The 26,782-nt window shown below is 41.2% G+C and overlaps 2 protein-coding genes and 2 long non-coding RNA genes across 9 annotated transcripts in view; 2 read left to right on the top strand and 2 right to left on the bottom strand.

Moving 5' to 3' along the window:
• The window catches only part of LOC100121596 (CUGBP Elav-like family member 4), a 566,446-nt gene that overhangs the window by 336,242 nt on the left and 203,422 nt on the right, over positions 1-26,782 (top strand). For 2 of the 6 annotated variants that reach the window (XM_032596167.1, XM_032596168.1), the window contains exon 1: positions 21,852-22,342. The exons of 2 other annotated variants lie outside the window; for them this stretch is intronic. The gene's annotated coding sequence lies outside the window, so the exon portion shown is untranslated. Of the gene's footprint in view, positions 1-21,842; positions 22,343-26,782 lie in introns of those variants that run through there. 2 more of the 6 variants (XM_008218124.4, XM_032596169.1) reach the window with 2 other exon arrangements.
• Positions 6,037-8,370, bottom strand: LOC116415972. The gene is made up of 3 exons (XR_004226501.2): positions 7,885-8,370; positions 6,317-6,377; positions 6,037-6,230 (listed from the first exon to the last, which is right to left on the bottom strand). It is a non-coding gene; the product is annotated as an uncharacterized LOC116415972 (long non-coding RNA).
• Positions 6,984-9,241, top strand: LOC116415973. Its single transcript, XR_004226502.2, has 2 exons — positions 6,984-8,416; positions 8,502-9,241. It is a non-coding gene; the product is annotated as an uncharacterized LOC116415973 (long non-coding RNA).
• Positions 9,240-11,653, bottom strand: LOC100115762. The gene is made up of 5 exons (XM_008210971.4): positions 11,108-11,653; positions 10,870-11,035; positions 10,591-10,792; positions 10,305-10,487; positions 9,240-10,201 (listed from the first exon to the last, which is right to left on the bottom strand). The coding sequence occupies exons 1-5, from the start codon at positions 11,173-11,175 to the stop codon at positions 10,065-10,067; spliced, it is 756 nt and encodes a 251-aa protein (XP_008209193.1). The 5' UTR covers positions 11,176-11,653; the 3' UTR covers positions 9,240-10,064.

Raw genomic sequence — 26,782 nt, 5'->3', positions numbered from 1 at the left:
AACCACTTTAGCAAAATCATACAAACATAATGAATCTAATTCCTTTGGTCTGTTGGATAATGATTATCTATGAAAGAATCATAAATAAATCTGTTGAATCTCTGGAAGATTTTTGATTTCATTAATGGCTTTAGTTTTCTACCCTTATAATATTAACATTCAACCATTTAACAATTGTTTCGGGATCAGTACTATGCAAAGGATGTCCTAACCAAAACATCAGCGGCTTCAATCGCTCCACATTCTCTATGTTTTAAGGCACGTACAGCAAAAGCCCAAAGACGGTTAAACAACGGTTTATTTGATTGTATATCTGCGAAATCTAAATTGCTCTTTTCACCTTTTGTACCATATTTGCTTACGTATTTGGTCAACAAATAAGAAGATTCCCAATATATTGAGCATCGTTATTTCCTTCCCAAATGAGCAATAGACAGGCATATAATCATTAATATTCTGTTCATCTGTTGTTCTAGGTAAATCATAAAATCGAGATTTATTTTTTAATTTATTTCGATTCGAAATAGCAACAGATACGTCTCTTAAAATTATTCTATCAGTTACGGGGCGAGGAAATCCGAACGCAAGCAGTTGAAAATCCAGTTTTTGTCTGTTTCTTGCGATACAATAATCGTTGTGTTTGTGCTGTTGATAGGCTAAGACGCGACGATGAAGTTCTGGCGAAATCTGTTTATCTAGAATTGACATGTTATATGTTGTAAGATAAACTCTTGCACTTCTTCTTCGAACTTGTACCATAAATCGGAGCATCCTGGATCCAAAACAAACAATGATAATGGGGTAATCCTCTACCTTGGTATTCACGGACCCAGTAATAATGTGTAACTTTTCCAATCGGATTTGACTTAGATAGTATATAAGCTAACACAGCTTTGAATTTATTTGGAAATATCTAGCAGTTGATACCGGGTCTGCAGCTATTAATTGCGAAATAGAACGACTATCATTCCACCCATTTACTTGTTTTATATATTCCGCTAGTGCAGACCACATCCACTCTCTGGGCTGAAAGTGATAAAGAAAGTAGCAGGTCCGTACTCGCGTGCCATACACCTCAATTCATTACGAACTTTTTTCCAATACGATTCAGTACCTGGCAAACGAGAGAAAATGGTATCTAAATTACCATCTAGTTTATTTTCATTTAACATTTGCAGAAATTCTTTGACCGTGTACTTATACCTTGGATTGATGATATTAAGCATTTGAAATATTCCAGCATTTATTTGTCTCAGTGTATTATTGTAAAGTGAAAAAAACAGATATTGAATATTCAATCTAAATTGTGAATGTTTCGATGCTAATCTACTCTTAATATAATCGAAATCTCTTAATTAGGCTTTCTTTCAGCATGTTGCCCATATTTTCCGTAAGGATATAAATCAGGAAAGCATTTGAGATCTAAATCTTTTCCTCTGTTATCTAAAGCAGCAGCGGAAACTTGCAACATCTGGTAAAGTGCAGTATCTGATTCATTCTTTTTTTGTCATGCAAAGGATAAATGGTGTAATGGTCATAAAAAGGGTCCGTCTCAGATTTTTGGGTTAATAACGGACGTACTGGGGGTTCGTTTGGTACTGTATTTGTTTTAGGTGTACATTCTTCTTCTGCGTTTTCATGATTTTCTTCATATTCTAATTGCTCGTGTAGTGTATCCAATAACATTTGGGGATTAGATGGAAGTTCAATTTTTTCATAAATAGAATTATTTTTCTTTAGCCACTGTAACGCCTTCCATACTTTGTTTATATCAATGTAATCTTCCCAAATTTTATTAGCTTTTGTTGGGTGTGTTCGAATCAAGATATATAATTCGTGATCTGCATTAATGGGATCAGTATCAGGACATATCTTTTTTAAAGTCTCTTCTAGTGGTAAAGGTAAATGAAATGTTCTACCAATTACTTTATCAATTTTTACATAATGAGGAATATTTTTATTCATAACGGTATTTAGTTTCGTAATTGTTTGAAAAGCTTTTGCCCTTTGTATTAAATTTTCTCTATCATATTGAGACTTCTAATTTCTTCTGGAACTTCTCCCACAAAAAGGTTATTTAAAATACAGTTGGATGGCATGATATTTTTTTCTTAAATTTGTTAAACAAGGTCTGCATATAGAATTATCGGTAATGTTATGCAATTTCTTAAGTTTTTGAAAAAGATTTTCACGTTCTATGCCGAGTAATTCAAAAGCAACATTAGTTGCATTATTCTGATCATAATGTTGAATGTCTCTAGCACAAAATAGTCTTTCGCATGAAATACAAGGAATCGTAGGTGGATCCGTTACTATTTTTGTATATTCCTTGATGCCAATACAAAACTGCTCTTTTAATTCTGATTCATTTAAATTTACTTGATTCAGGTTTTTATTGCTTTTCATAGGTACACCAAGTTTCTTGGATTTTTGTATAATATCTCTTAATAACACTACATCTGCATCATTTAAAGCATTTTCTATGTCCAAAATAAAAGTATACAAATGTTTCAATTCATAAAGAGATCTTTGAATCGTTCGCAAATGAGGATAATGAGATGATAAAACTTGCAACTTTAAAAATTTTGAAGTACATAATAGGGGTTGGTTATAACAAATGTTTGGATGACCAAGCTTATCAATATTGCGTGATTGAGCTGAACATATATCTATAGATAAAAAAAACTTGTAAGCATTTCTGAAAGTCACTTTAAGAATATCTAAAAAAATGCTTGTAGCTCTGTTAATATATCAATATCGATAGTTTTACAGTAACCATTGCATTCCCAAACTTTACCTTTTTTATTTTTTTCTTCAATAATAAGTGGTAAAATATTGGTGGTTTGTCCTTTTTCATTTAAAATAACTTTATTATTAATATTAAAATCGTTAAATAATCCAAGCCGAAAATCATACGCTGCATCAGAAAAATATGGTTCTGAGGAGGAAGTATGTTTAGGAATACCGCATAAAGCAGTTAATGCACAGTCTATATTATCCGTAATAGATATATTACCTAATCGAGTCAATGACAATTCAATTTTATTTTGTAGATTTTTCAACACTTTTCTTACTTTGTTGATATATTCATCTCGAAGATAAATGGAAGTAGATACTAAATTTTCAGCCTCTAATCTGCGTTGTGAAGAAGAAAATGAACAATCCAATTTAATCATAATATTGGTAATAAAATTTTCACTGTTTTTTATTAATTTTATTGTACTATCCTTAACAACATTAATCACATTGTATTTCTTTTTAATTTTGTTCGCCATTGCAATTTTGTTTTTAATTTTATCGTAGTATTTATTTTGTCTTTCTACTAGTTTTTCACGATTATCCTTGTATTTGTTCCTGCGCTTATTCAAAATGTCAGTTTTGTTATTTGAATAATGTATTTTTCTTTTACTTAGTATCTTTTTCTTGTGCGATTCATAATATTTTTTATTTTTTAAACTTGTCTTACTATTAGAATCTAAATAATTGTTTGTCTTTTCACTACATGATTTATTGTAACTTTGAGAGTTTGGATTACAATCAGATTTGTTATTATCATCAATGCTTTTTGTATTGTAATCGTGCGCGTTTATATGGAGTTGTGAACTCGATTCATTATTACTAAGAGAAGAAATAGATTTTTCATTTTCAGTGACTTTACACGATTTATATTTTTTGACAATATTAATATTTTTTGGAGGCGATAACTGATCAACTAAACATTTCTGAGTTTCATCAATTACACTTTGATTGCTATGTGCAGTTCCAGTTTTACATTTTTTCATTCGACGTTTGTCTCTTCGAGCTTGTAAAATTTTATCTTTATTTTTTTGATAGTATGTTTTTTTTTTCTTGATTGCGAGACTATGTAGATTTGTTTCCCTATGGTTTTGTAATGAAGTTTCGTCCGTTATTTGATCGTTTGTACGTTTTCTATTATGCATAACATTGTTACCTAAACCGGAAATTGTAGCTCTTGTTTCAGTTATGGAACTAAAGTTAAATTGTGAACAATAGTTGGAAAAAGTACTAAGACATGGAAAATGTTCAATTGTTCTAGTTTCAAATATTTTTAACAAATGTTTACGCATTTCACTGTTATTATATACCATTGTCTCGGGTCTATAACCAAATAAAAGGGTCACAGCATAGGCTATAGAATAAACACCACAATCTGTAGCATTTTTTTGGGACTGAACTGTTTGAAATATAATCGGTTTCTTTTGTTCATTAAAACAATAAGGATGTAACGTCTTTAAAACTATACTAATATCACTATGAAGTTCTTTATTATTCATTGAATCATACACAAATAAAGTACTAGTATCGTAATATGTACATACAAAATGACCTATTGTGGAGCCACGTTGAAATAATATTTGTATGTGTTTATTATTTTCATTTATATGCGAAATTTTTGAAATATTCTGTAAATACAACGTTGAGTAGGGTTGGTACGCAGAAAGTTGTTGTAACATTGTATGAAAATAATCTATGTGTTCATCATTGAGACAAGCATTATTAATGATAATATTTGTATCATATAATTTTCTAGGCTGAACATTTATAGGGATAGGTGTAATAATACAAGGGAAATGTGCGATGTACTTACTAACAAGTAATTTCAGTAAATGTGGACGCATGATATGAGTATTATACGTAAGAAGATCTGGTTTCATTTTGCATAATAAAGTTATTGCGAAAGCTATGGCGAAAATTCCACAATCTTTTTGATTCGTTTGTTGTTGAACCTTTGGGAAAATAACTCTCTTACCTTCCAGAAAATAATAAGGATGTAGCAATTTTAATGATTTTTCTAAATCTTTGTGCATTACTTTATTATTTATAGAATCAAAAACATAAATATAATCAGTGTCATAATAAGAAGTTACCCAATGTCCAGTATCGTTTGGATTATTGCATACTGAGGATAAATATATAATTTGTATATGCTTTTGATTTCTCGGAATTTCTGAAATAAGACCTAGGTATAAAAGTAAAGTTGAAAAGGGCTTATATTTTGAACATTTTGTTAGTAATAATAGAAAAAAATCAATGTCAGAATCTTCCAGCAAATCACCTGATGTAACACGTTTTCGTGCACATTCTGAGAAATTTTGTGTAATATTATTATCCATTTTATAATATTCTAACAAAATAGTCTACATAAACACTTAGCGGACTAATTAATGCCTTGTCGCTTAGAGCAGACGTACAAGTATCATATAAAAAATATATTTAATATAAATTTGGTTTAATTAATCTTTGGTTGTTTGAAATAATGTAAAATTTATTTTAATTTAAATACATTAGCTATCTGATTATGGCTAATAAAAGCTGTTTTATAGTTATACAGTTAATGGTTATGACTTCGGCTGTTTGCAGGTAATACAGGCTTGTGGCTGTGGTTATCTATGGTTGATGTCTCCGATTGGTGGCTTCGGTTAGATACGTAGAGACTTGGCTACCCTGATAACAGTTGCAGATTTAAACAGATTAAAATGATTATAAACGATTAAAACGAATCACAATTTCTTATTGATTGGATTAATAAACGATTGTAATCCTCAACAGTGCTCCGTTTTAATAGTTTATAATCGTTTTAATCGGTTCTAATCTACAATTGTTTGCACGATAGTGTGGCTGTACTATTTGTAACTATATTTATGACTGACAGCTTTCGCTGAATATAGCAATATTCAACTGATATGACCATGGGGTATTTATATGGCTGTTGGCTTTGGCTGATGGTTTTGGCTATAATGGCTTAATTTAGCTGATGGTTTTGGCTAATGGCTTTTGCTGATGCATATGGCTAATGGCTTTGGCTAATGGCTTTGGCAATGGCTTTGGCTAATGGCTTTGGCTAATGGCTTTGGCTATGGCTTTGGCTAGATAAGGCAGGATTTTAGTAAAAATAAATGTTGGAAATATGGATAGATATTATTTTTAAAGGAATAATTATAACTGTAAGGATATTGTTTTGTAAATAAAAATAGACGGAAGGCAGTCTATATATACAGTAAAAAAAAGAGAGAGAAAAATTGAAATTATTTATTTTATTGTTACATTGTGACAATTATTACAGTAATTTTATCAAAGTTCAGTAATACTATGATCAGTCATAATAACAAATTTCACTAAACTGCAATAATCAGTTATAATTACTTAGGATGTTAAATATCACACTTCATTAATATTATAGTCATTAGCTTTATTCAAAGACAGAAAACCTGAAAAAGAAATATGGTATAACATTAGAATATGAAAAAAGTCAATAAAAGTAATTGCAAACATGTATATAAATATGTATATATACCTTACAATTTTGTATTTTGTAGGACATAGAGAGTACCGTTATTCTTCAATCCAAATTTTAGCTGTAAAATAAAAGAAAAAAATTATGTAGATAAATAAAAAAAATCGTCTCTGGTAGAAAGTAAGCGAACTAATAAAAACTAAACGATTCTGGTTCAAAACATGGCAAAGATATGTAAAGGTAAAAAGAGTAATTACAAAAAAAAAATTAGAATCGTTTCTTAAGTAATAATATTTAAATAACTACTTAAAAGGTTAACTGTGGAAGCATGATGGGAAAGAGGTTAGAATAAGTTGAAAACTGATATAGTGGACACCATACTTATTGTACACATAAAAACTCTACACAATTGCATTTTCCTACACGGAAAAACTCTACGCAGATATTTTCTACACAAATATTTCCTACACTTATTTTTTATTATTTTACTACACTGCAAAACTCTACACAATATCATAACCTATTGTTATATCATTGTTACAACAATAGGTTATACGTTTGTGTAGAGTTTTGCAGTGTAGTAAAATAATAAAAAATAAGTGTAGGAAATATTCGTGTAGAAAATATATCTGCGTAGAGTTTTTTCATGTAGGAAAATGCAATTGTGTAGAGTTTTTATGTGTACAGTAAGTATGGTGTCATATAGTGTGAGTGTATTTAATTTGCTGTTTTTAATAACCTGTAAGAAACATAATTATCCTGAAAGATGTACGTCTCAACTCAGTGTTCGAGTCAGTCACATATGGTGGCATATATACAGTGTATTAATGCAAAGATGTAAAATTTTTTGTGTAGATGCTTGTTTTATTACATAGAAACAAGATAGCGTAACAATTTTATCTTGTCTGTCTTTGGTAGCTGTTCAAAATTTGAACATCTTGAAAAAAATCACCACACAAAAATTTAGCCCTCCAAGTATGATAGTTTTTAATTGAGTGCGAACAAAAATTATCAATAGTTACATACGACTGCTTGTTTTCTGATTTTGTTTTCGCTCTCAAAACTATCATACTCAGAGGTTTAAAATTGTACAAGGTGATTTATTTAAAGATATTGAAACAATATATCTAATTGTTTTGATTTCACGTGTTTCAGTTACATTTTCATATAAACACCTATTTGTACATTTTGTCCACTATAAGCCATAGGATTTGATGTGGAACACCTAGCAGAGTTTGTTAAGTAAAAATTATTACGCTAACCTGTTTGTGCATAATGAAACAAGTATCTACACTAAAATGTACAGCAAAAATTATAATGCTCTGCATATATGCCACCATAATGATATATACTACCTGCGACTGACTCGAACACTGAGTTGAGAATATCTATTAAGATAATTACATCTGGACTTCATCCTTGGTAATATTCAACACACAAATTGTAACTGATGTTTTTAAAATTCACGTGCATACTAGAGTAGTTAAGGCAGTGAACGTTGTGTGTGATTATGTATATGTTTGTGTGTATAGATGTGCAGGTTAGGTTACCACTCTTAGCACATGCCTTGTAATCTAAAAGTTTCCATTTAAATAATGTTAGAAAAACATATTTTTAATAATTTTTACCTGTTTTTGCTAAAATGAACGTTGACTTGCACCGAATAATTGGAAATCAACAGGTGGAATGTTGTAGAAAGTAAAAATGAAGTTGCATGTTATTTGCCAGGTGCTCTTTTCTCTCTCCCTTATTAAAGTTATTGGCTCCAAGCCATGTAAGCTATGTACTCTTGAAAATCTTTTATTCTTCCTTAATAAGCTGTTAACTCCAAACCATGTATACTCTACAAGCTTTTTTGTTATCAACATAAACACGTTGATTGTTTGTTGTTCTCACGCTCAGATACGTCACGTATACTTCTTTATACGCGGTTACATATGCGAGTCCAAAAAAATGCAACTGCGCATCCAAATCGCGCATGGATTGCTTTCTCATAAATTTCTGTCGTGAGCCGCGCGCGGGATTGCTTTCCCATAAGTTTCTGTCATCAACGGCGCACGGGATTGCTTTCTCATATATTTCTTCAACTATACGGCTATTTATGTAGCTCTAAAAAATTTATAACATTTTTTAACAAATGTTAGACGTTGTAAAATAAAGGTAAGTCACGTATATTAATAAAATAGAATAATAATTTGTACGAAATAAGTATAACCCTAACCCTAAAATATAATTAACTTTGTAGGCAGTATGATACACGAATCAATCTGGAACAGATTTAAATAAAATTTTTATTTTGAAAATCAAGTAACCTGCATGAAGAATATTGTTTAAATATGGAAAACGATAAAAATTCTGAAAATGTTCTGTACACATGTGTTTCTTGTGAAAAAACTTTTAAAAGAAAGAGAGATTTAATAATACATGAAAGAATACACTCAAAAAATAAACCACATATATGCACTATATGTAAAAAAAGTTTTACTCAAATGGGAAATTTAAATGTGCATATCAAGATCCATGATACTGTGAAAGCTTTTAAATGCTTAATATGCGAAAAAAGTTTCAAAACAAATGGGCAATTAAAAGTACATCAAAGTATACATAAAGGTTTGAAAAATTACAGTTGTAATGAGTGTAATAAGAAGTTCTCCCAAAATCAACATCTACAAACTCATAGATTGACACATACTGATCTATGTAACTTTACATGTCATATCTGTAATAAAACTTTTGTTAGAAAAGATGTTTTGGAAAAACATGTAAACTCACAACATCCTAAAAATGTTTACACATGTAATTATTGTAAGAGAACATACGTTAACAAAAAATATTTGGAAAAGCACATTATGGCTCATATGTCTGGAAAAGTTAAAATTGTAAAAATTCTTAAAACTCTAAGACCTCCAGTTTTATCTGTACCCTTATTATAAAATTATTAATTATACTATATATACACAATAAAAAAATATTTGTTCAAAAACATTGTACTACTTATTTTATTTAATTAATTAACTTATTTTTTGTTTGAAATATATGTTGCCAAAAAGAACAGTTTTATATCATCGTAATCTCATAATAGTCTTTTTATTTACTTTATATTATAAAAAATATACGTAGACTTGATACATTGTTTGTACAAACAAATAAACAAACTTCATGCAAATACAAAATTATATAGAAATATTATGTTAACTTTTTAATATAGTAAATTCTATATTAGGAACTACAAATATACTTTTGTTTACGGAGTCATCTTTATCTTTAAAAGATACAATTCTCTTCTTGTAACAAGTCTTAAAAGTCATTTAAATTATTTAAATACTTGAACATGTAATTGAAAATCTTAAGTCAATTAGTCTTTGAAGTCATTATACTTTAGCGTGTAACTGAAAATATCATAATTATATATTAATCTTTGAAACTAATTAAACATTATGAAAATACTGTTATAATAAGAGTATTGACTTTTTAAATATATAATTATTTTAGTTTCGATAAACACGAGTATCACATATTTTTAGTCTGAAGAATAACTATCAAAATATGTTTCTAATATCACAGTCATAAAACTATGAATCACATTTTGTACCAAACTTGTACGTAATTAGTCTTATGATTTGTTATTCTTCTTTAATCTAGTTCAAAATTGTAATAGTATAAAATAAAAGCAAAGTAATAAATAAAAGCTTTGAACCGTAAAACTCAGAACATATGAAATATGTAACAGTAATTTTTTTTTAAATAATCAATAAATAATAGCTTTTAACCGTAGAACTCAAAATATATGGAATATTTTAAATGTAATTCAACATTTTTTGTCACTTGTGCGTATGCGTTTAACTGGTCGGCTACCACGTTGAACTTCTGCTGCTGTTAAAGCTGGTTTTTCAGCATCCAACTTTATGTTATTGATGCTATCGCAAAAAATTGTTACAAGGGAGTCTAAAAAAGAAAAGAAATTATCAAAAAGAAGTCTACAAAAAATGGATTTTAATATCGCATATTAAATTTAAATGTCAAAAATTATATACATGTAAAGACAAACCTTGGCCTTTTAATATTCCTGTAACAGTGACATAATCTCCAATTTCAACCTCACATTCCGTAAACTGTTTCACTTGAACAGTGATTTTTTTAATCCCATCGGTGATTGCTCCTAATCCATAAGTCATATGGCCACTACGATTGTGCAATAACGAAAACTTCGTTCTTATGTAGCCAGAAATTTCTAAAACAATTGGGAAATAGGTAAAAATAACAAATAAAACAATTGGGAAATAGGTAAAAATAACAAATTAGATAAAAAATATCAATTAAAAATTACTACTCACCTATTAGTCCTTCTAAAGTGTGTATGTTATCAAAAGTGGCCTTTTGAAGTTGATTCGTCGTTTGATTTTGTAAGTTGTGATAGCCCAAAAAAGAAACTTCTGTATTTTCCTTTATTATTACTTCAAATGGGACCAAATTACTTTCGTCCTTGATTTTCGATGGGGCAACAGCTCGACAGTGGCCACCATTAATACTTACTACCTATAAATAAAAAAAGAAACAAAAATATACATATTGAAAACTATGGTATGATGTAAATAATAAGTAAGATAACTTACCCTGCTAGAACAAATTTCTTTAGATAATTTATTGATAAGATCTACGTCCCATACAAGAATAGGAATGCGTCTGTTTCCATTTGATACAACAAATTTAAATAATAAATCGTTCTTGCCAGGAGCTTTTGCAGGAGCAGTAATTGCATCGACATACCCCACAATGATTCTATAATGTAAACGTAAAAAACAATATAAAACGTGAAATAAAAACAAACAATATAACCTCACAAATACTTACGTGGTTACATCACGATCTTCCAAATACTCCATCTCCTCATCGGTTGTATAAGAAGAACTACAATTCATTTTTATAAAGTGAATGCACTGAATTGTTGGACTTTAAAAATGAATTTCTTTTAGCCAGACCAGATTAAAAAAACACAACGATTCTCTTGTATGACGATTATAAATAAAATCGGCAGTAAGTATATGGCGGGAAAGCATATAGTAACCTCAACCTGAATAGCGGAAATGAGCGGGATTTCGATATTTATGAGAAAGCAATCCCCTTACTCTTGGCCGTGCGCGGCTAACTTCACGGTCCTACCACATTTCGGGCTGAAGAATAAATAGGTGATTTCAGCATTTTTGGATTATCTACTCCCATATTATAAAAATAGGCAGCTTTTTCACTAATGTTTTTGTTGGAAATCATAGTTTAGCTCAGAAGACATGCTAATAAGCCAAAAAATCCAACCAATAATGATGATAAGTATTTTTTTTTGTATAATGAAAAATCCGAACACCAATATAGAAGTAAATATGTCACGGGCGCCGCGGCTCCGTCTGCTTCTCAAACTCGCCTTCGTGGCGCTACCGCGCCACTTGATACACACGCGAACAATAATCGGGCCTATCGCTCTTCGGTTGTCCCCTACTCCGTCTCTACTGTGCAGTCGATTTCGAATGCGCCTTACGTACGACTCCCATCTGCGCGCGCGGCTAATATTTTATAGGCTGATTCGAAATTGCGTTTCCCCGGCGTATACACGCGCGCGAAGAAGCCGCATTAGTGACTTTTATACCTTCGGCAGAAATGCTCGAGTAGAGAGCGAAGATAGTCGCGCGAATTTTCCCGCGATAATTGCCCCGTGATTGCAGTCCACGAATTCGCGTGAATGCGCAAATATTTGCGCACGACTTTATATACGCTGTGCTGCAGCGAGGGCCGCTAATGTAAATGAGCGTAATTATACAAAGCGGCGGTGGAGCTGCCTTTGCCGCGCGTTGTTCGCGGCTCATTACGCAACAATTCGTTGACGCTCGCGACGGCATGCGGCGTTCATTTTCGAATTTCCAACTTTTGACGTCTTTCGCCCTGTATCTACGTGGACAATCGTTCGCTTACTATACATGGACTCTGTCTCTCTCAGAGCTTAATATTCTCCCGCTGTGCGCGCGCGGCGATCAAAGTGGGAAATTAGCCGGGATTTTTGCCGGTTGAAAATTTCGCATTGATGCAGTCGGGGCGGGTTATATTATTCAAAATTGTCCGCGTTTATGAAACTATTCGGTAATTTAATTCGCGAGAGAGAGAGACGCATGCGTTAGAAAGTTTCGATTAATTTTAATGTTTTACGCTTCGCACAAGGATGTACAAAGCGCGCGCCCTGAATTTACTGAACTTTGTAATTTAATCGACGAAATTCCAAGCTGGCGTCGGTTGTGCATAGAATCGATGTATTAAAAGCAGAGTAAAAACCGCTTTCAGCCATCGAGAGCTAGCTATAGGGCAAATAAACAGTCCTGGTATGCGCGTGGGTTCATTCAGTCGCGGGACGAAAAGCGCGCGCGTTTTTAAAAGCCAAATAAGACGATTACGCTCCGAAAAGCGCTCGGCGAAAAGATCTTCCATGTATATATAGCAGAGCTCCCGCAAAGGATGAGTTCTATATACATATACCGTATACACAAGGCAGCGAAGAAGATTCGCCTGGTGATCCTTCGTCGGTGGTTGTTTGCGAAAAACTCCTCGTCGGATTTGTGTACTCGCACGCCCCGGTCGTCCGTCACACCGCACTAGGAACAATGAAAAATGAATTTATCATCGAGGAAAATTCATGCAGCAGAGCCGGATTCGGTCGCATCCCATGATACTCCTCTCTTCATTAATGCCCAGCACTGGCAACGGCTTGGCTCCTCGAATGATGAAATCTCCTTACCTCATAACGCGCATCGCTAACTGCGCTGCAGTGGTTAACTCGTTATAGCATTTCTCGAGTGCGCGCGGCGCGGCTCGCTTTCTCTCTGCTGCTCTATATCTTCCTCGGCTATAATATACCGCACACTCTCCGCGGCGAGAGATAGCGAGCTTGAATTTTAGTCTCATGGTTATATCGGCTTCCTAAAGACTCTCGTCGCTGTGTGGCATTAACGAAAATTTCTCCATTGCGCGGAAAATCGTCGGCGGATATTTAGCGAGTTTATCTTTTATTGCCGGCGGGGCTGGCATTATTAAGCGCATAATGCGCAGCGATTAAAATAACGACGATGATCGATAATTAGGGTGATCGATCGACTGCAGCACGCGCCTGTAGAGCTAATCCAAGACGTCGGCGTTTTCAATCATCAGCCATAACTCAATATGTCGGAGGCCGGCGCCTAGTAATCCTCCTCGAATCCTGGCCCATTACACACACACACGTAGATTGCGTAGATATAGACGAGATTCCCCTCGAGTTGTAAGTGCTCTCGGGTAGTGCGTCTGTCCTCGCTTAGCCCGGGAGCTGCGACGTGCCGTCCTCGAGTTACCTCGAGATTACACGGAAGCGGGGCCCCTTCGCGCTAGGTAAGTTGAAGTAGCTGCGAGAGAGAGAGAGAGAGAGAGAGAGAGAGAGAGAGAGAGAGAGAGAGAGAGAGAGAGAGAGAGAGATGGGGCTCGAGAGTCCGTCAGGAGGAGCCTCGCGCTGCAGATGGGTATAGCCCAGGTAGGAGGAGGAGGAGGAGCTGTTCGCCAACTTAAAAGCAATAGCACTCCAAGTGCGAATGCAAACTCTCCCGGGAGAGTGGGATGTATATATTCCGAGCTACTGCTGCAGCTCTCTGTATCTCTCTCTCTCTCTCTCTCTCTCTCTCTCTCTCTCTCTCTCTCTCTCTCTCTCTCTCTCTCTCTCTCTCTCTCTCTCTCTCTCTCTCTCTCTCTCTCGATTGTTGTTGATGCTGATGTGATTTGCTGTGTATGTGTATGTGTATATAGCTAAAACTGCGCGGCACTTAATTAAGACGCGTGTTTGATGGACTTGAGCGAATTAATCTGCTTCCTGGGACCCCGATTCATCGAGCTGGAAAATTCCGTTAAATCTAGCTCTGTGCGCGGCGCAGCTTCGATCAGACCTCGGTTTAATGGCTTGAGAGAATATTGTAGTGGCCGATAACCACGCGGTTGGCTTTATTTACGATAAGCGTTGCTTCGCTTCTTCCACCTTGTTTCGCGTCGAACTTGAGGAAGTTTCGAGAAAATCATTCGATTCCAGCCAACTCTGACATAATCAACAGCAAATCCAAGCTTCATCCCGAGCATCAATCGTAAGCGTCGTCGACAAAATCCAACAATTAAAATCTCAATAAAACACACACACACACACATACAGTCCGATCCCTCTCCGGCATCAGCGAAATCCCCCGGCGATCCATATTTCCTCTTCAGTCTCGCGCAGCGGCGATCCTCGACATCCTCTCTCGAGATCCTAGCTGGCACACATCGCCCGCAAGGGCGTTTGTATCGAAGCTGCAGCACTCGGCGAAGGCTTTGTTTTTGTCCGCCCCCCCCCCCCCCGATTTCTTTCCGCGAATACGCGCAGTCTGCAGAGAGAGAGAGAGAGAGAGAGAGAGAGAGAGAAAGAGAGAGAGGATGATCCCGAAGGACGAGACGAGATTCCTTCCCCGCGTAATTGAATAACGTGTCTCCAGGCTAGAGACTTATACGATATCATACTCTCCTCTGATGGTCTCCTTATTGTCTGCTCGTAAGCTCGTAAGGATGACGCGGCTTGCTTGGAGCAATCGGGATTTGACTGGTTGGACAAAAAATTTACCGCGTAATTTTATACCAAGGCGCACGTTGATGCGTTATTAGTAATTTTGAGAGGAGGAAACGATCGATGATGTTTTTACGACGGAATCAAAGCTACAATGGGAAGAATACGAGCGGTGCGGCAGCTTTCTTCGAGAATATTGATAACGCATACAGGCGCGAGCTACGCATGTAAGGAAACGAGAAAGCCGATACTCCGGCTTTACAGGCGACGATACAAAAGCCCGTGCGAGAGAGGAATTCAAGAACTCTACTCTCTCGTAACCCGAGAGGGACCATGCGCACGTTGCTCTTTTCCGATTTTCCTTTTTCGCCCGATTTAAGCGACGTGCCAGCCTTTGTACGGATTAATGAGGCATCGCGAGCCTTGACGACTCATCAAATCCGCCCTGTATACTATACCGCCTCTTCGCTGCAACAAATTTTTATTAATCCTCCTTCCCGCCGGAGTATAAAATCCATCAGCGAGCCTCGAGTAATGATGATGCTCCGCTAATAAGCATCCTCACGTTCGCCAAACCGTTATAAACGGCGTTCGCGCCTCTCGTAAAAAGTCAATCTGCATGCCAAATCATGTTGACCCGCACGCTCTTGGGGGCTACTCAAGGCGCGCACAGGGCTTGTTAGGCTAGCCTCCTCCGGAAATAAATTTCAACAGCGGCGTCGCATCGACGATGACGCAGAAGTATTTAACGGAGAAAGCAGATACGTGCTCGTGCATCGTAAAGATCCCGCGCTTTAAGGTCATAAATGAGAGCTGCGGGAGTTTATATACGCGCAGGCGGCTTTTGACGCGAGTCGAGTCGTGAAAGCCTTTCTCTCTCCGGAGGATCGAAGGGCGCGCTATTTGCCTTCGATTTGGAAATTTCTCCGCCCGCCCGTTGTTTACATTTTTATAAGCCAAGCGAGAGAGGAGAGAGCGCAGCTGCCGGACTGCGCCTACTTGCGCATACGCTTAGCATGCAAACTTGGGCGAACTCGTTGCAAGGGAAATTTCACGAGCATTTCCATGCCTGAAGAAGCTCATTGTAATTCGGAGGCGCCGCTGTTTAATCCCGAAATGCAGTCTGATGCTACCGCTTCCTCCTCTCTTCGAGCCAAATTGATTTTTCTCATACGCGCGCGGGCGAAGCGCGCTGGAATTTTGGATTTTGTTGAGTTTTCAATTTTTCTGATGTGCCCGCGCGCAAACACCGCGGGGGAGAGTGGAATAAAAAAAGGAGGGAGAAGAGCCTCGCGGAGTAAAACGCTTCTCGGGATTATCGCGGGTATAAAGAATCCAAGAGACTATCAGTATGCAAAATGGATAGAGTTTGCGTGAAACTGCGAGAGAGAAAGCTTCGCATATTTTCTTGCCTCTCTCTCTCTCTCTCTCTCTCTCTCTCTCTCTCTCTCTCTCTCTCTCTCTCTCTCTCTGCTTAGACTGCATTCTCTTATCTGACCGTCTATCCTCCCTCGGTGTCTCTTTTCAGCCGCCCTCTCTATTCCCTGCGTCTTCCTTTTGATGCGCTCACTCTCCCATCTCCTGGAAAAAGGAAAAGTCTTTATGGAATCGATAGGTAAACTTCTGCTGTGCACCACACTCCAATACGCTCAACAGTCCGACTCCTCGTTAGCCGCCCTAACAATCCGCAACTCGGCCGAGCCAACTGCCAAGCCCTACGACCGCAATATCCAAACCATCGACAACAACAACAACAAGCGAACCGAGAAACGGACACCGCCGACACATCAGTCGCGAAGAGCCTTTGCAGCAGCTCGTGTACGACCGCAGCTCGACAGCGCAAACATGCTAGAAGAACGACTGCACCGTCGTCGTCGTAGTCTTCCGCGCTTCGGTAAATCATCATCGACATCTGCGCACGCGACGAAACGTATAAACCCAGGACACACCGGGTAACAACTGCGTCGTCCTGTAAATGTACTCGACGGATGTACGCCACACACCTGCGCCGAACGACGTAGAGCACGACTGCTGCTGCACTACTGCGGCAGCAATGGACATGTGCCAGTGGAAAGAGGACATCGAAGGAGTGCCCGCGGAAACTTTATCGCTCTGTCTACGGATGTACGGAGTCGTAAACGGCGACGTGAGAAGGATTAGTAAGAGGTTGTGCACTCGGGAAAAATGTATATTTCGTTGTTTCATGCACTGACAGCCTCGTATTTGGCTAATTGCGCTTGTAATTCGAGATGATTTACCGCTCGTTCTCTACCGCATGTATACCACGTGTGTAACAATAGATGCGCCGCCTGTCCGAGTCGTATAGAAGCTATACGGATATCGTTTACCGAATGTGTGTACCGCGCCGTGATGATAATAATAACGAGAGAGGAATATTACAAGAGTTTTAAGTGAAAAATACACTCGTTGATCTCGATCGATTCGACATAAGCTATTTTGCTCACTTGAAAAATAATACCCTGCGCTGCGCGTTTCCTCTCGTTATTATCTTCCTCTCTCTCTCTCTCTCTCTCTCTCTCTCTCTCTCTCTCTCTCTCTCTCTCTCTCTCTCGTCCCCGTTTGCCCGCTTCCGTCTCATTACTCGCTACATAACCGCGATATCGAATTACCCACAATCAACATCAAACATTTTTAAACTCAATTTCACAGGGGTCCCGGCCGCTCTCTCTTATATTCGCATCAATTTCATCCCGCGGCGCGTCGGATATCAGCCGCAGGTCGCGGAGGTGAAATCAAAAGCTGCCCCTCTATACTCGTCAGCCTGGAAATTTCAAGGAGGGGAGCGGATTTTTTCGCGGATGGCTAAACGATTACGGGAAAAGAAAGAGAGAGATCTACTCTCATGATTTCGCGGCTAATAAAGCCGAGAGGTTTTCGTTGCGGGGCTTTGGATCGTTCTTTTTTTTTTTTTTTTGTCCTGGCGCGTCGACTTCTCTGATGCATGTATAGACGGGGACAGGTTGGGATTCTTCTTTGAATTAGCGTAGCGAAGAAGCCGTAGACGCGGGAATTAGCATATTCGGCATGTCAAATGACGCCGGCGACACTCGAACTTCTTAACTGCGCGACGTAAACAAGCCCTCGAGGCGGCGGCGCTCCCTCCCCTCGCGAATTTAAATTTCATAAAAATTCGACCATTAACATATTCATAACGAGCCAGCAGCGACCAGTGACGGATGCTCCACGTGCCTTTCATTTAAAATGAAAAGAAGTCGTCGACGCGAAAGAGGGGGGGGGGGAGAGAAAATAAAGAAAGACGTCACATGGCGCTGCTTCTGCTACTTCTTCTCTTCATGACTCGCGGCTTAAAATTGTCCAAATCCAGCATCTTTAAGTACGCAAATTGGTAATGCGTACATGCGGGTCGGCTACACCGGACCTAAAATAACCCTCAAGGAGAAAAAAAATGACTCGCGGCTTGGGTCAACATCGGCGAGGCGTTACACAGAGGCGAGAATAATTAGGTCGAGAGCAAATTCTTGGAAAAGGAGGGAAGGAGAGGACACTCTCTCTCACACTCGGTTGCCATGGCAGTCATCTCTCCGCGCGCGCGAGACAGACACTTTTAAATTTGATAATTGAGTTCGCTAGTTGTAAAGCACGGCCAGCTCGCCAGAGAGAGAGAGAGAGAGAGAGTCAATGATTGATTAACATCCGTAATTTTCTCCCCTAACCTATAACGACATCGAGCGTTAAAAGTTTAAACAGCTCACGAGCCTAATCACCATTTGTTTTCCACTTTGGCCGCTCGTATATAATTAAATAATCATCCTCCCGATACCAGAGCAGCATCTCTCTCAGTCGATCGGAATCAGCACTCAAGCATTAAACTGCACTCATCCTCGCATTACTCAGAGCCCGAGGAAAATTAGCCTCGAACTTCCTCGCTCGCTCGCTCACACAATTGAATTACATCCGCCACGGAGAAGGAGGCAGCGGCGGCGGCACTGGCGTATAGAGGGAATACATAGAGAAGGCGCCGCGCCGTATTATTACCGCGAAATACACGTAAACTTTATTAGTATCCACGAAGCGAGCGAGCGCGCATACTTGGAAAAGTGCGCGCCGGATTCCTCTCCTCATTGTTGTTGCGCGTGGGCCCGAGGAATTCGCGACGCTAATATAATTACCTGGCATTCTATGCAAGAGAGCGAGAGGCATACATTATATACGCGATCGCTATGCGCACGCGCGACTGACTGTACGCCGAGTTTTCTACTCGAATCTTCGCCTCCCGCGTAAACAAGGGCTGTATGAGTGTATAATTGAACACGGTAAGAAGGGGTGCTGGCGTGCGACAGTTTTTTTATTTACGGTTATTTCGAGCCTCGGGCTATCAATAACCGGATGACGACCTTGAACGTGAGGCATTGAGAATAGAGCAGAAAAGTATAGGGAGAATGATAAAGTTGCTCCATCCGAGTGCGACAAACATTCGCTGTTAGCGAGTGAGAAGCTATTAAAAACTTTCCCAGTCCAAGCTCACGTGCTTCAAATGAGCTTTTCCCCCTCCGAAGGCGCGTCTTCCACTTCTTTCAAGTTTTCCTCTCTTTCCCAGAGAGCTGACAGCGTGTATGTCTCTAAGACCTTCGCATCGCGCAGACTGGCGAAGCGCGAACCATAACTCCGAAAGCTACAACAAAATTTCGCACTCGGCCATCATCGCTCTGAATAATTCACGGGAAATACGCTCGGCTGCGCGCGACCTTATCCCATTTTTATCACTGACACACTCACTTTATTCCTCCTTTCATCCTCTCTCTCTCTCTCTCTCTCTCTCTCTCTCTCTCTCTCTCTCTCTCTCTCTCTCTCTCTCCGTCTCTATCTCCTTCTATTCATTTATCTCTTTCTCTTCCGCGTACCTTTGTGCTGCGCTGCTGCTCGCAGTAGTACTCATCCCTCCTGCTTTTCTCTCTCTCTCTCTCTCTCTCTCTCTCTCTCTCTCTCTCTCTCTGTCTCCCTATTGAGTATAGCCGAGCGAGCGCATATCACCCTGACCCTCTCACTTCCGTCCTCTCTTCCCCGTGCGTCCCCTTCGCCGCATTGAATGGATGAAACCAAGGCTCGTTTCCCGTAACGCGAGATCGAGCTTCCCTCCGCTGATTATGCGCGACTGCAGGAGCGTGGAAACGACAGTCATCGATTAACGCCGCCTTTGTTTCTCTCAGCTCCTGCAGCGCAGCAGCGGGAATTTATCTTTTCGCTCCGGGGAGAGCAACAGCTGGTTTCGGTTTCGAAAAGCTGAGTTATGCACTTCTTTTACCGAAACTTCCTCTGCCCTGTCTTTTGTACATTCGAGCGTCTCCGACGTAAATTACTGCGATCACTCTCTTTCTCACTCACTCTTTTTAACCTGCGCTCGTCGAAAGAGATAGAGTCGGAGTTTTTATTGGAATCGATACGTACCTCCTCGCGGAGCTAATAATTTCGAATCCCCGGTGCGTCGTGCACACGACCCAGTACACTCCGCGCCGTCCTCGTATATTTCCATCTCGCTCCACGCGTCAACGAGCGGCATCCAGGTCACCGGCGCGCCCCGTAGTGCATCTGTTGTACCTCTTTCTCACTCTTTCTCGCGGACTTGTTTTTCCGATGCTCGTGTTTTTTGTCTCTCCCTCTCTTGGAGACCAACTTTGCACCTCCGAGCTTTGATCCTGAAGGTATTTTAAACGGGATAGCATCTCATCTCGAGCGATTATTCCCGGAACTGATGGAATCGAGTTGTTATTCGAAAGAGTATACTTTTGCCAAGTCCATAAGAGCTGCAGAGAGAGAAAGAGAAACATTCGTTTTGCTCCCTTCGAATGCATCAATTTCCACATCCATAATTTCAATTCGTACCTCCCCGTGTACCAGCGGCGCGGAGAGCCAAAGTACATTCAACAACACACTCCTGGCGAAAGAAAAACAAGAAAGCGCAGTAAAACGAGGGGTTAGTCTGGGTTAAGCAGCAGACCACCGCATCGGAATAGAACATAAGAGAAAAAAGAGAGAGTGAGAAAGCGCGGTATAAATATAAAGGAAGCGCGCTCGCGGATAGCGAGAGTAAGAGAGAAAAAGGAGAGACAGAAGCATAGGCAGCGGCACGACGACGCAGACAGAGACAAAGTGACAGAAGCAGCAGTAGCAGCACACGTAGAGGTAAAGAGAGGGAAGGAGTGAGAGAGAGAGAGAGAGAGAGAGAGAGAGAGAGAGAGAGAGAGAGAGACGGTATACAGCGACGTCCTCGCCCCGCTTGCCGTCAGAGCGGAGAAAGAAAATCGAGAGCGCGCGAGGGGCAATGTCGACACGACGACGACAGCGTCGCCGACGACGACGAAGACGATGCCGTAGTTGCTGCTGCTGCTGCCGCCGCTATACCGCACACGAGTAGTAGCAGAGCAGCAGCGGCAGAGAAAGAAAGAAGCAGCGCGGCGCCCGGCGCGCGCAGTCACTATGACAACGGGTGACAGGCAAGGTGTTAGTGCGCATCCATGACCACGCCTACGTCACGTCCGCGTGACGTCACAAACGATCCTCCGTCCCTCTCGCACCGGCGCCATTCCGGAGGCTAATGGATACAGCATAGAAGCGAGCGAGAGAGCGCGTCAGCCTGTTGCTACATCGACGATCCAGCCCTCCCCCTCCAGCGAGGCTGTAGTTTGCTCCCACCCGAGCGCGAGGCGCCGGTGCTGCTCTCCCCCCTCCTAGCGCCGTCCCTCCACAGGGAGGGAGGGAGCGCGCAGGCCTCCCACCCGCAGCGATCGCCGCCAACCCCGAGCCTCGCGAATACACGCGCGCTGCTTCTCTCTCTCTCTCTCTCTCTCTCCCTCTCTCCCTTTCTCTCTCTTTCTCCGCGGCGTACGTATGCACGGGGCTGTGCAGCAGCGAGCGTTGCCGCTGCTTTCGGAGGGACGGCTAGCTATAGCCATCTGCTCACGTGGGGAGAGAGAGAGAGAGAGGAGTGAGTGCCGGGCCAGGGGAAAGAGCCTCGCTTCGCCAGCCAGTCAGCTCTACCCGACTCGTAGGCCACGTCGTCGCAGCAGCGTCTCGTCGTTATAGCCTGCTGCTGCTCTGTGTGTCGCCTCGTTTCATCGCGATATACCGCGCCGTACTCACTTTTTCTCTCTGCCGAGCAGCTCTGGATAGATTTCTCTTTCTCTCGAGCAGCTTGTGACAAAAGGAAAGATACAGATTAACAAAGCCGCGGGACCACAGTGTGTTTTGGGATTCTTGGATTCTCTACCGTAGTCGAGTGAGTTCGTTGTGAGGGAGAAACGTCGTCGGACTGTTACGCGCCAAGCGCGCGTGTGACCAGTGCCGGAGAGCTGCGCTACAGTAGTACGAGTGGTGGGGTAGGAGGAGTCCTTTCCGAGAAATATCAACGTACCGGTAAGATCCAGAGGAAGATCACCAGCGAGGAGGTCCGAGCTGCCGCTGCTGTCGCTGCCGCTGCAGGCTGGAGGAGCATCGTGACCGAATCCTATGGATCATAGGTTAGAGCACCATAACAAAAATTTCCGTTCTCCGTTTCTCTCTTTTTGCGCCGCGTGCGCGCCAACTCTCGCTGCTGTCCTCTCTCGGGCACAGTGATTTTAACGCCGAGGAACCGCGACGCGTGTGCCGGCGCCCCCCGCCTCTCATTCTCACTCTCTCTAGTAGTGGGGATCGGCTCGCGGAAATTTCGTACGTTCTTCGGTGACGATGCGGTTTTTTCGAAAATGCGCCCGCACTGATTTCGAGTTTCGCGCCGGTATCGTTGAGTCAAGATTTATTGTCGCATTCTGTAGGAGAAACGTTACAGATGTTACATAATCCGACGCATCGATTCCTTACGTAACAGACGAGCGTTCCCAATGCAAATTTAAGGTTTCCAGTTTCAAACACAATTATCTTACCGTAGATTCAATTTAAATAAAGACCTTCTCAGAATCAATGCACACTTTCTCTCTTTTCACGAGGGGGTCGGAGGTAAAATGAGCTCTTCTGATTGAATTACATAAGTAATATCTCTCGGCGCGTAATCTCTACTCCAACAATTGAATCAGCCACTTCTCATGCAAAAATAGTAGTCGTCACCTCGAAATTTCCATCCAAGGAAAGCACTAAAACAGCGAGAGAATCGCGCTAACAGGGGGTCCATCGCATTTTGCGCTCGAGCTCACTCAGAGCGAGAGCAAGAGAGAGAAGAACGAGAGCCCATCAAAGTGGTCCGCTTCCATCGTCGCCTCGTCGCGCGGCTACAACCGCGAAAACTACATCCGACAGCTCCCTGATGGGATTAATCTAAGTAAGCTGCAGAGCCGGAAGCTCCGTATAACGCGAGCTCGGCGCCTCGAATTTCCGCGTCCGAGTTCCTGCCCCAACGACGACCAGCGGAAATTTTGCGCGTGCCTTGGGCGCCATTGTTCTTCTCTCTCTCTTTCTCTCTCTCTCACTCTCTCTCTCTCTCTCTCTCTCTCTCTCTCTCTCAATCGCTCTGGGATCGACATTTCGTTACCGGAGTAGCTTTAATTTTCCCTGCATTTGCAGCTCGTTTGCGACTTGCAAAATCATTGTTGGAAGCGAAAGTTTTTAAAAAAAGTTAAATATTTCGCAGCGAGAGCTCTTTCGTTTTATGCCTCGTTCTAGGGATTCTTTTAGTTTAATGGAATTCGAGCATTTGTTTGGAGCAATGAAATTCCGTTTTATTACTCGCCGGGGCTCTAGACTCAGGATGGAAAATCGATATTTAAAGTTCACAGTCATGAATTTGATATGAGGCTCTGATGACACTGTAAGTAAACTAAGGTTTCGAAGTCGAGTTCAGTAACTTGATTTCGCTCCGTCCCGCAAGTTTTTCGCTTTAATACAATGGAAAAGATTCAAGTAGGCTCATTAAAACAATACATTCCGACTTATTAGAATGAAGCATCAACAGCAAAAGAAAACGAGTCGCGATATGAATCTCCTCGTAATAACCAAACGACTCATGTAAATTATTTACGCACGTGCGTGCGGATAACGGATACCCGTATCTGAGGGCAAAGAAAAACACGCGTGGAACATCGATCCCGCCTACCTGCAGCCGCATCAACAAAGAATCCGCGAAATTATCCAAAGGGTTTAGCCGAAGCAGCGATGCGAGCCATGCGTGAAGTGATTCCCGCCCAGGAAAACGACGAGCCGAGGCACACAGAGCGCGTATGCAAAAGTAGGGTTCGCGCGGCTTGATTCTTATTTTGAAATAATAAACGCGCGCGCGCGCGCCCGTGCCTTCGCTGAATATGCGCATAACCTGTCATCTTTCCGGAAGGCCTCTCTCTCTCTCTCTCTCTCTCTCTCTCTCTCTCTCAGGCAAAGTTCACCAACTTCTTGTTATGGTTCGCGCAGTCGCGCATACGATTATCGCCGGAGCCCAGATTTACGCCGGGGGAATCTTTTTCGGAGACTGTTTTTGTTTGCGCGTCGGGCCGTACTACTGGCAGTAGTCGAGGCCATGTATGGTCAGACGTGAGATATTCTTCGGCGGGTGCAATGTTGCCGTAGTTGTTAAAGTCGTGGGGTAAATTAGAGCGTTTTATTTCAGGGATACAGGGAATCGAGTGCGTGGGCTTGTTAATATTTATGGCCATGGAAAATGCATTTCGAGCGAGAGAGGGTGGTTAAAATATTCGCATCTGCAATGAGGACAAGTCGGACACTTGAACACGGTTTTCTGGTAGCATCCATGCAAATAAATCACTATCATTTCAAAGCCTCCCGCTGTTGTTCTTTTGTATCAAGCCAGTTTTTCCCCTCCAATATCGATACTTACGTCACATGCATGAGTAGAAGCTTCTTCACCAGAAAATTGTCACTCGGTTTCTGGTCATCGAGCCCGCGACTACTTCGACCTTGAAGCGCACCTTCTCCCACCATCCAACTGCCGAAAGTAACGGCCGTAGGCAGTCTCTCTCTCTCTCTCTCTCTCTCTCTCTCTCTCTCTCTCTCGAAAAATACGTAACAAATCCGCCTTTAACCCGGCACGCGATTCCGCTCACGTCCTGCGCCCCCCGTCGAAGATATATCGTTAGGTGGAGGCGACGCGTCGCGCACGTACCCCACTTTCGAACCTCATTTATCGCTCGTGCTCCGTCTGGCCCTTCTTCTGCGCTACTCGCACCCGAGTCTCTCGTCCTCGTCGTCGTCTTCGTCTACTTCTCCCTCTTTCTCTCTTATTTTTTCGCCGAGAACGTATAGAGGAGAAAGAGCGAAAAAGTTAGTCGCTCTTCAAAGTGGATGCAGTCCCGCATCTGCTCCGAGTGTGTATCGACCAAGCGTGTGACTTACCCGGGAATATACTTGGAATTTCGCAAGGCTACGAGTGCGCTCGCTCGAATTTGTTTAATTCGTTCGTCGTTAAAAACTCGGGCCAACAATCGTAACGGCTTAACGATCACGTCATAACGCGCGTTCAGGCGATCGTTCTTCCTTGCGAAAATCCGCCGGTACTAATCGAGCGCTGCCAACTTCGGGGGAGAAGTCGGCGTGTTTATGCTGCTTTATGACTCCGTAAGAGGACTCGCCGTTAGCTCGTGAGAGAAAGAGAGAGAGAGAGAGAGAGAGAGAGAGAGAGAGAGAGAGAGAGAGAGTTTGACCTGGACAATGATGCGGTTTCGAGCGCCGATGCTGCTGTGTACGAACTTTGCGCGAAATCCTTTACTCGCGCGAGCGCAGCTTAGAAACTTTTTGATTGCGTCGTGCTCGGGAGGATCAGGCGCGGTTTTACGCTCTTTTCTTTCGACCAACGTTGATGCTACCATGTGTTGTACCGCTGTCTCGTCTAACCTCTCTACCACCGCTATTAAAGTCAGCCTAAAACTGCGGAGCTTCTTAGCGCGTTAGGTGCAATTTTTTTTTTCGAGGCGTTATAATATACACTTTGCTCTGAAACATTCTCGATGCGCAACGCAACGACGCCACGTGTTGACGCGCTCGCGCGATCATAGATGCTCGGCGACACGTGACATATCGAGTTATACGAGAGAGGCTGCGCGTCCGTCCGTCGGCAGCTCTCTTTATAAATATCGCGCTGCTCAGTGATTGAGCTCCTCGTTAATCTTGGCTACTATACGATATCGCGACGCCCCATGCGTGTACGGTTTCGCAAAAAGCGAGACGTTGAAGAATCGAGTGTGCGTTACATGCTATAGAGAGCAAGAAAGGAAATTATCAACGCTGTTGCATGAGTAACGACGTGTGTGTGTGTGTGTGTGTTTTGAGGTGTCGCGATTTGTTATTGCTCATCTGAATTATGGCTGTAAATTTGTAACTATTCTGAAAAATTGACGGCGTCACATTATTCAAATCGACGGTTCATTTTTCGAGCGATACCAATAAGCATATCGCTTGAAAAATCGAGGCTCTCGATACATTTCGCGCGCTGGATATACTACGCGATTTCGGGAAATTCGAGTCCGCTCATCTCCATAATCATCGCCCGGAGCATCATCAGGGCCCGAGCTCATGGAGGCGCGTAAACGTCCAGCGCTCTATACGCACTCCGCGAAGTGTACCAGCGGGGCTAATGCACCGCCGTCCGAACGGATTACGCCGTGTCCGATGCAGGGCTTGTTGAGCGCGCGATTCTCGCTCGAATAACACACGTACGCCGCGAGGGGGAAACTGGATTTCGAGCAGGAGGCTACTATGGAGATACCCTCGATGATAAATATAGACCGACGACGACGACTCTCAGGCACGACGAGTACCTTGTGTATAGGTGAATAGAGCGGATCGATGCGAACGTTAATTTTATTAACTATACGGCTTTCTCGCTGCTACCGGGATTTCTCCGTATGAATTTCACATTGCGAAATTGGAAAAAGAGAGTTTTCATGATTGCGCCGCTGGTGCGGGATATCCGATAGGAACGAGTGTGTCTTATGAAAAATGCAATGCCCTTGATGTGATTC

This window comes from Nasonia vitripennis, chromosome 1 (genome assembly GCF_009193385.2).
Source record: "Nasonia vitripennis strain AsymCx chromosome 1, Nvit_psr_1.1, whole genome shotgun sequence".
NCBI lineage: Eukaryota > Metazoa > Arthropoda > Insecta > Hymenoptera > Pteromalidae > Nasonia > Nasonia vitripennis.
The sequence above is the reverse complement of the archived record's forward strand: the minus strand, read 5'-3'. Positions and strand labels throughout refer to the sequence as shown.

Bases quoted from the DNA above. Each gene is read 5' to 3' on its own strand.
- LOC100115762 (XM_008210971.4), bottom strand. From the start codon at position 11,175: ATGAATTGTAGTTCTTCTTATACAACCGATGAGGAGATGGAGTATTTG. The intron at 10,793-10,869 runs GTAAGTTATCTT...TTTTATTTATAG, and splicing joins AAGAAATTTGTTCTAGCAGG to GTAGTAAGTATTAATGGTGG. The intron at 10,488-10,590 runs GTGAGTAGTAAT...CAATTGTTTTAG, and splicing joins CACTTTAGAAGGACTAATAG to AAATTTCTGGCTACATAAGA.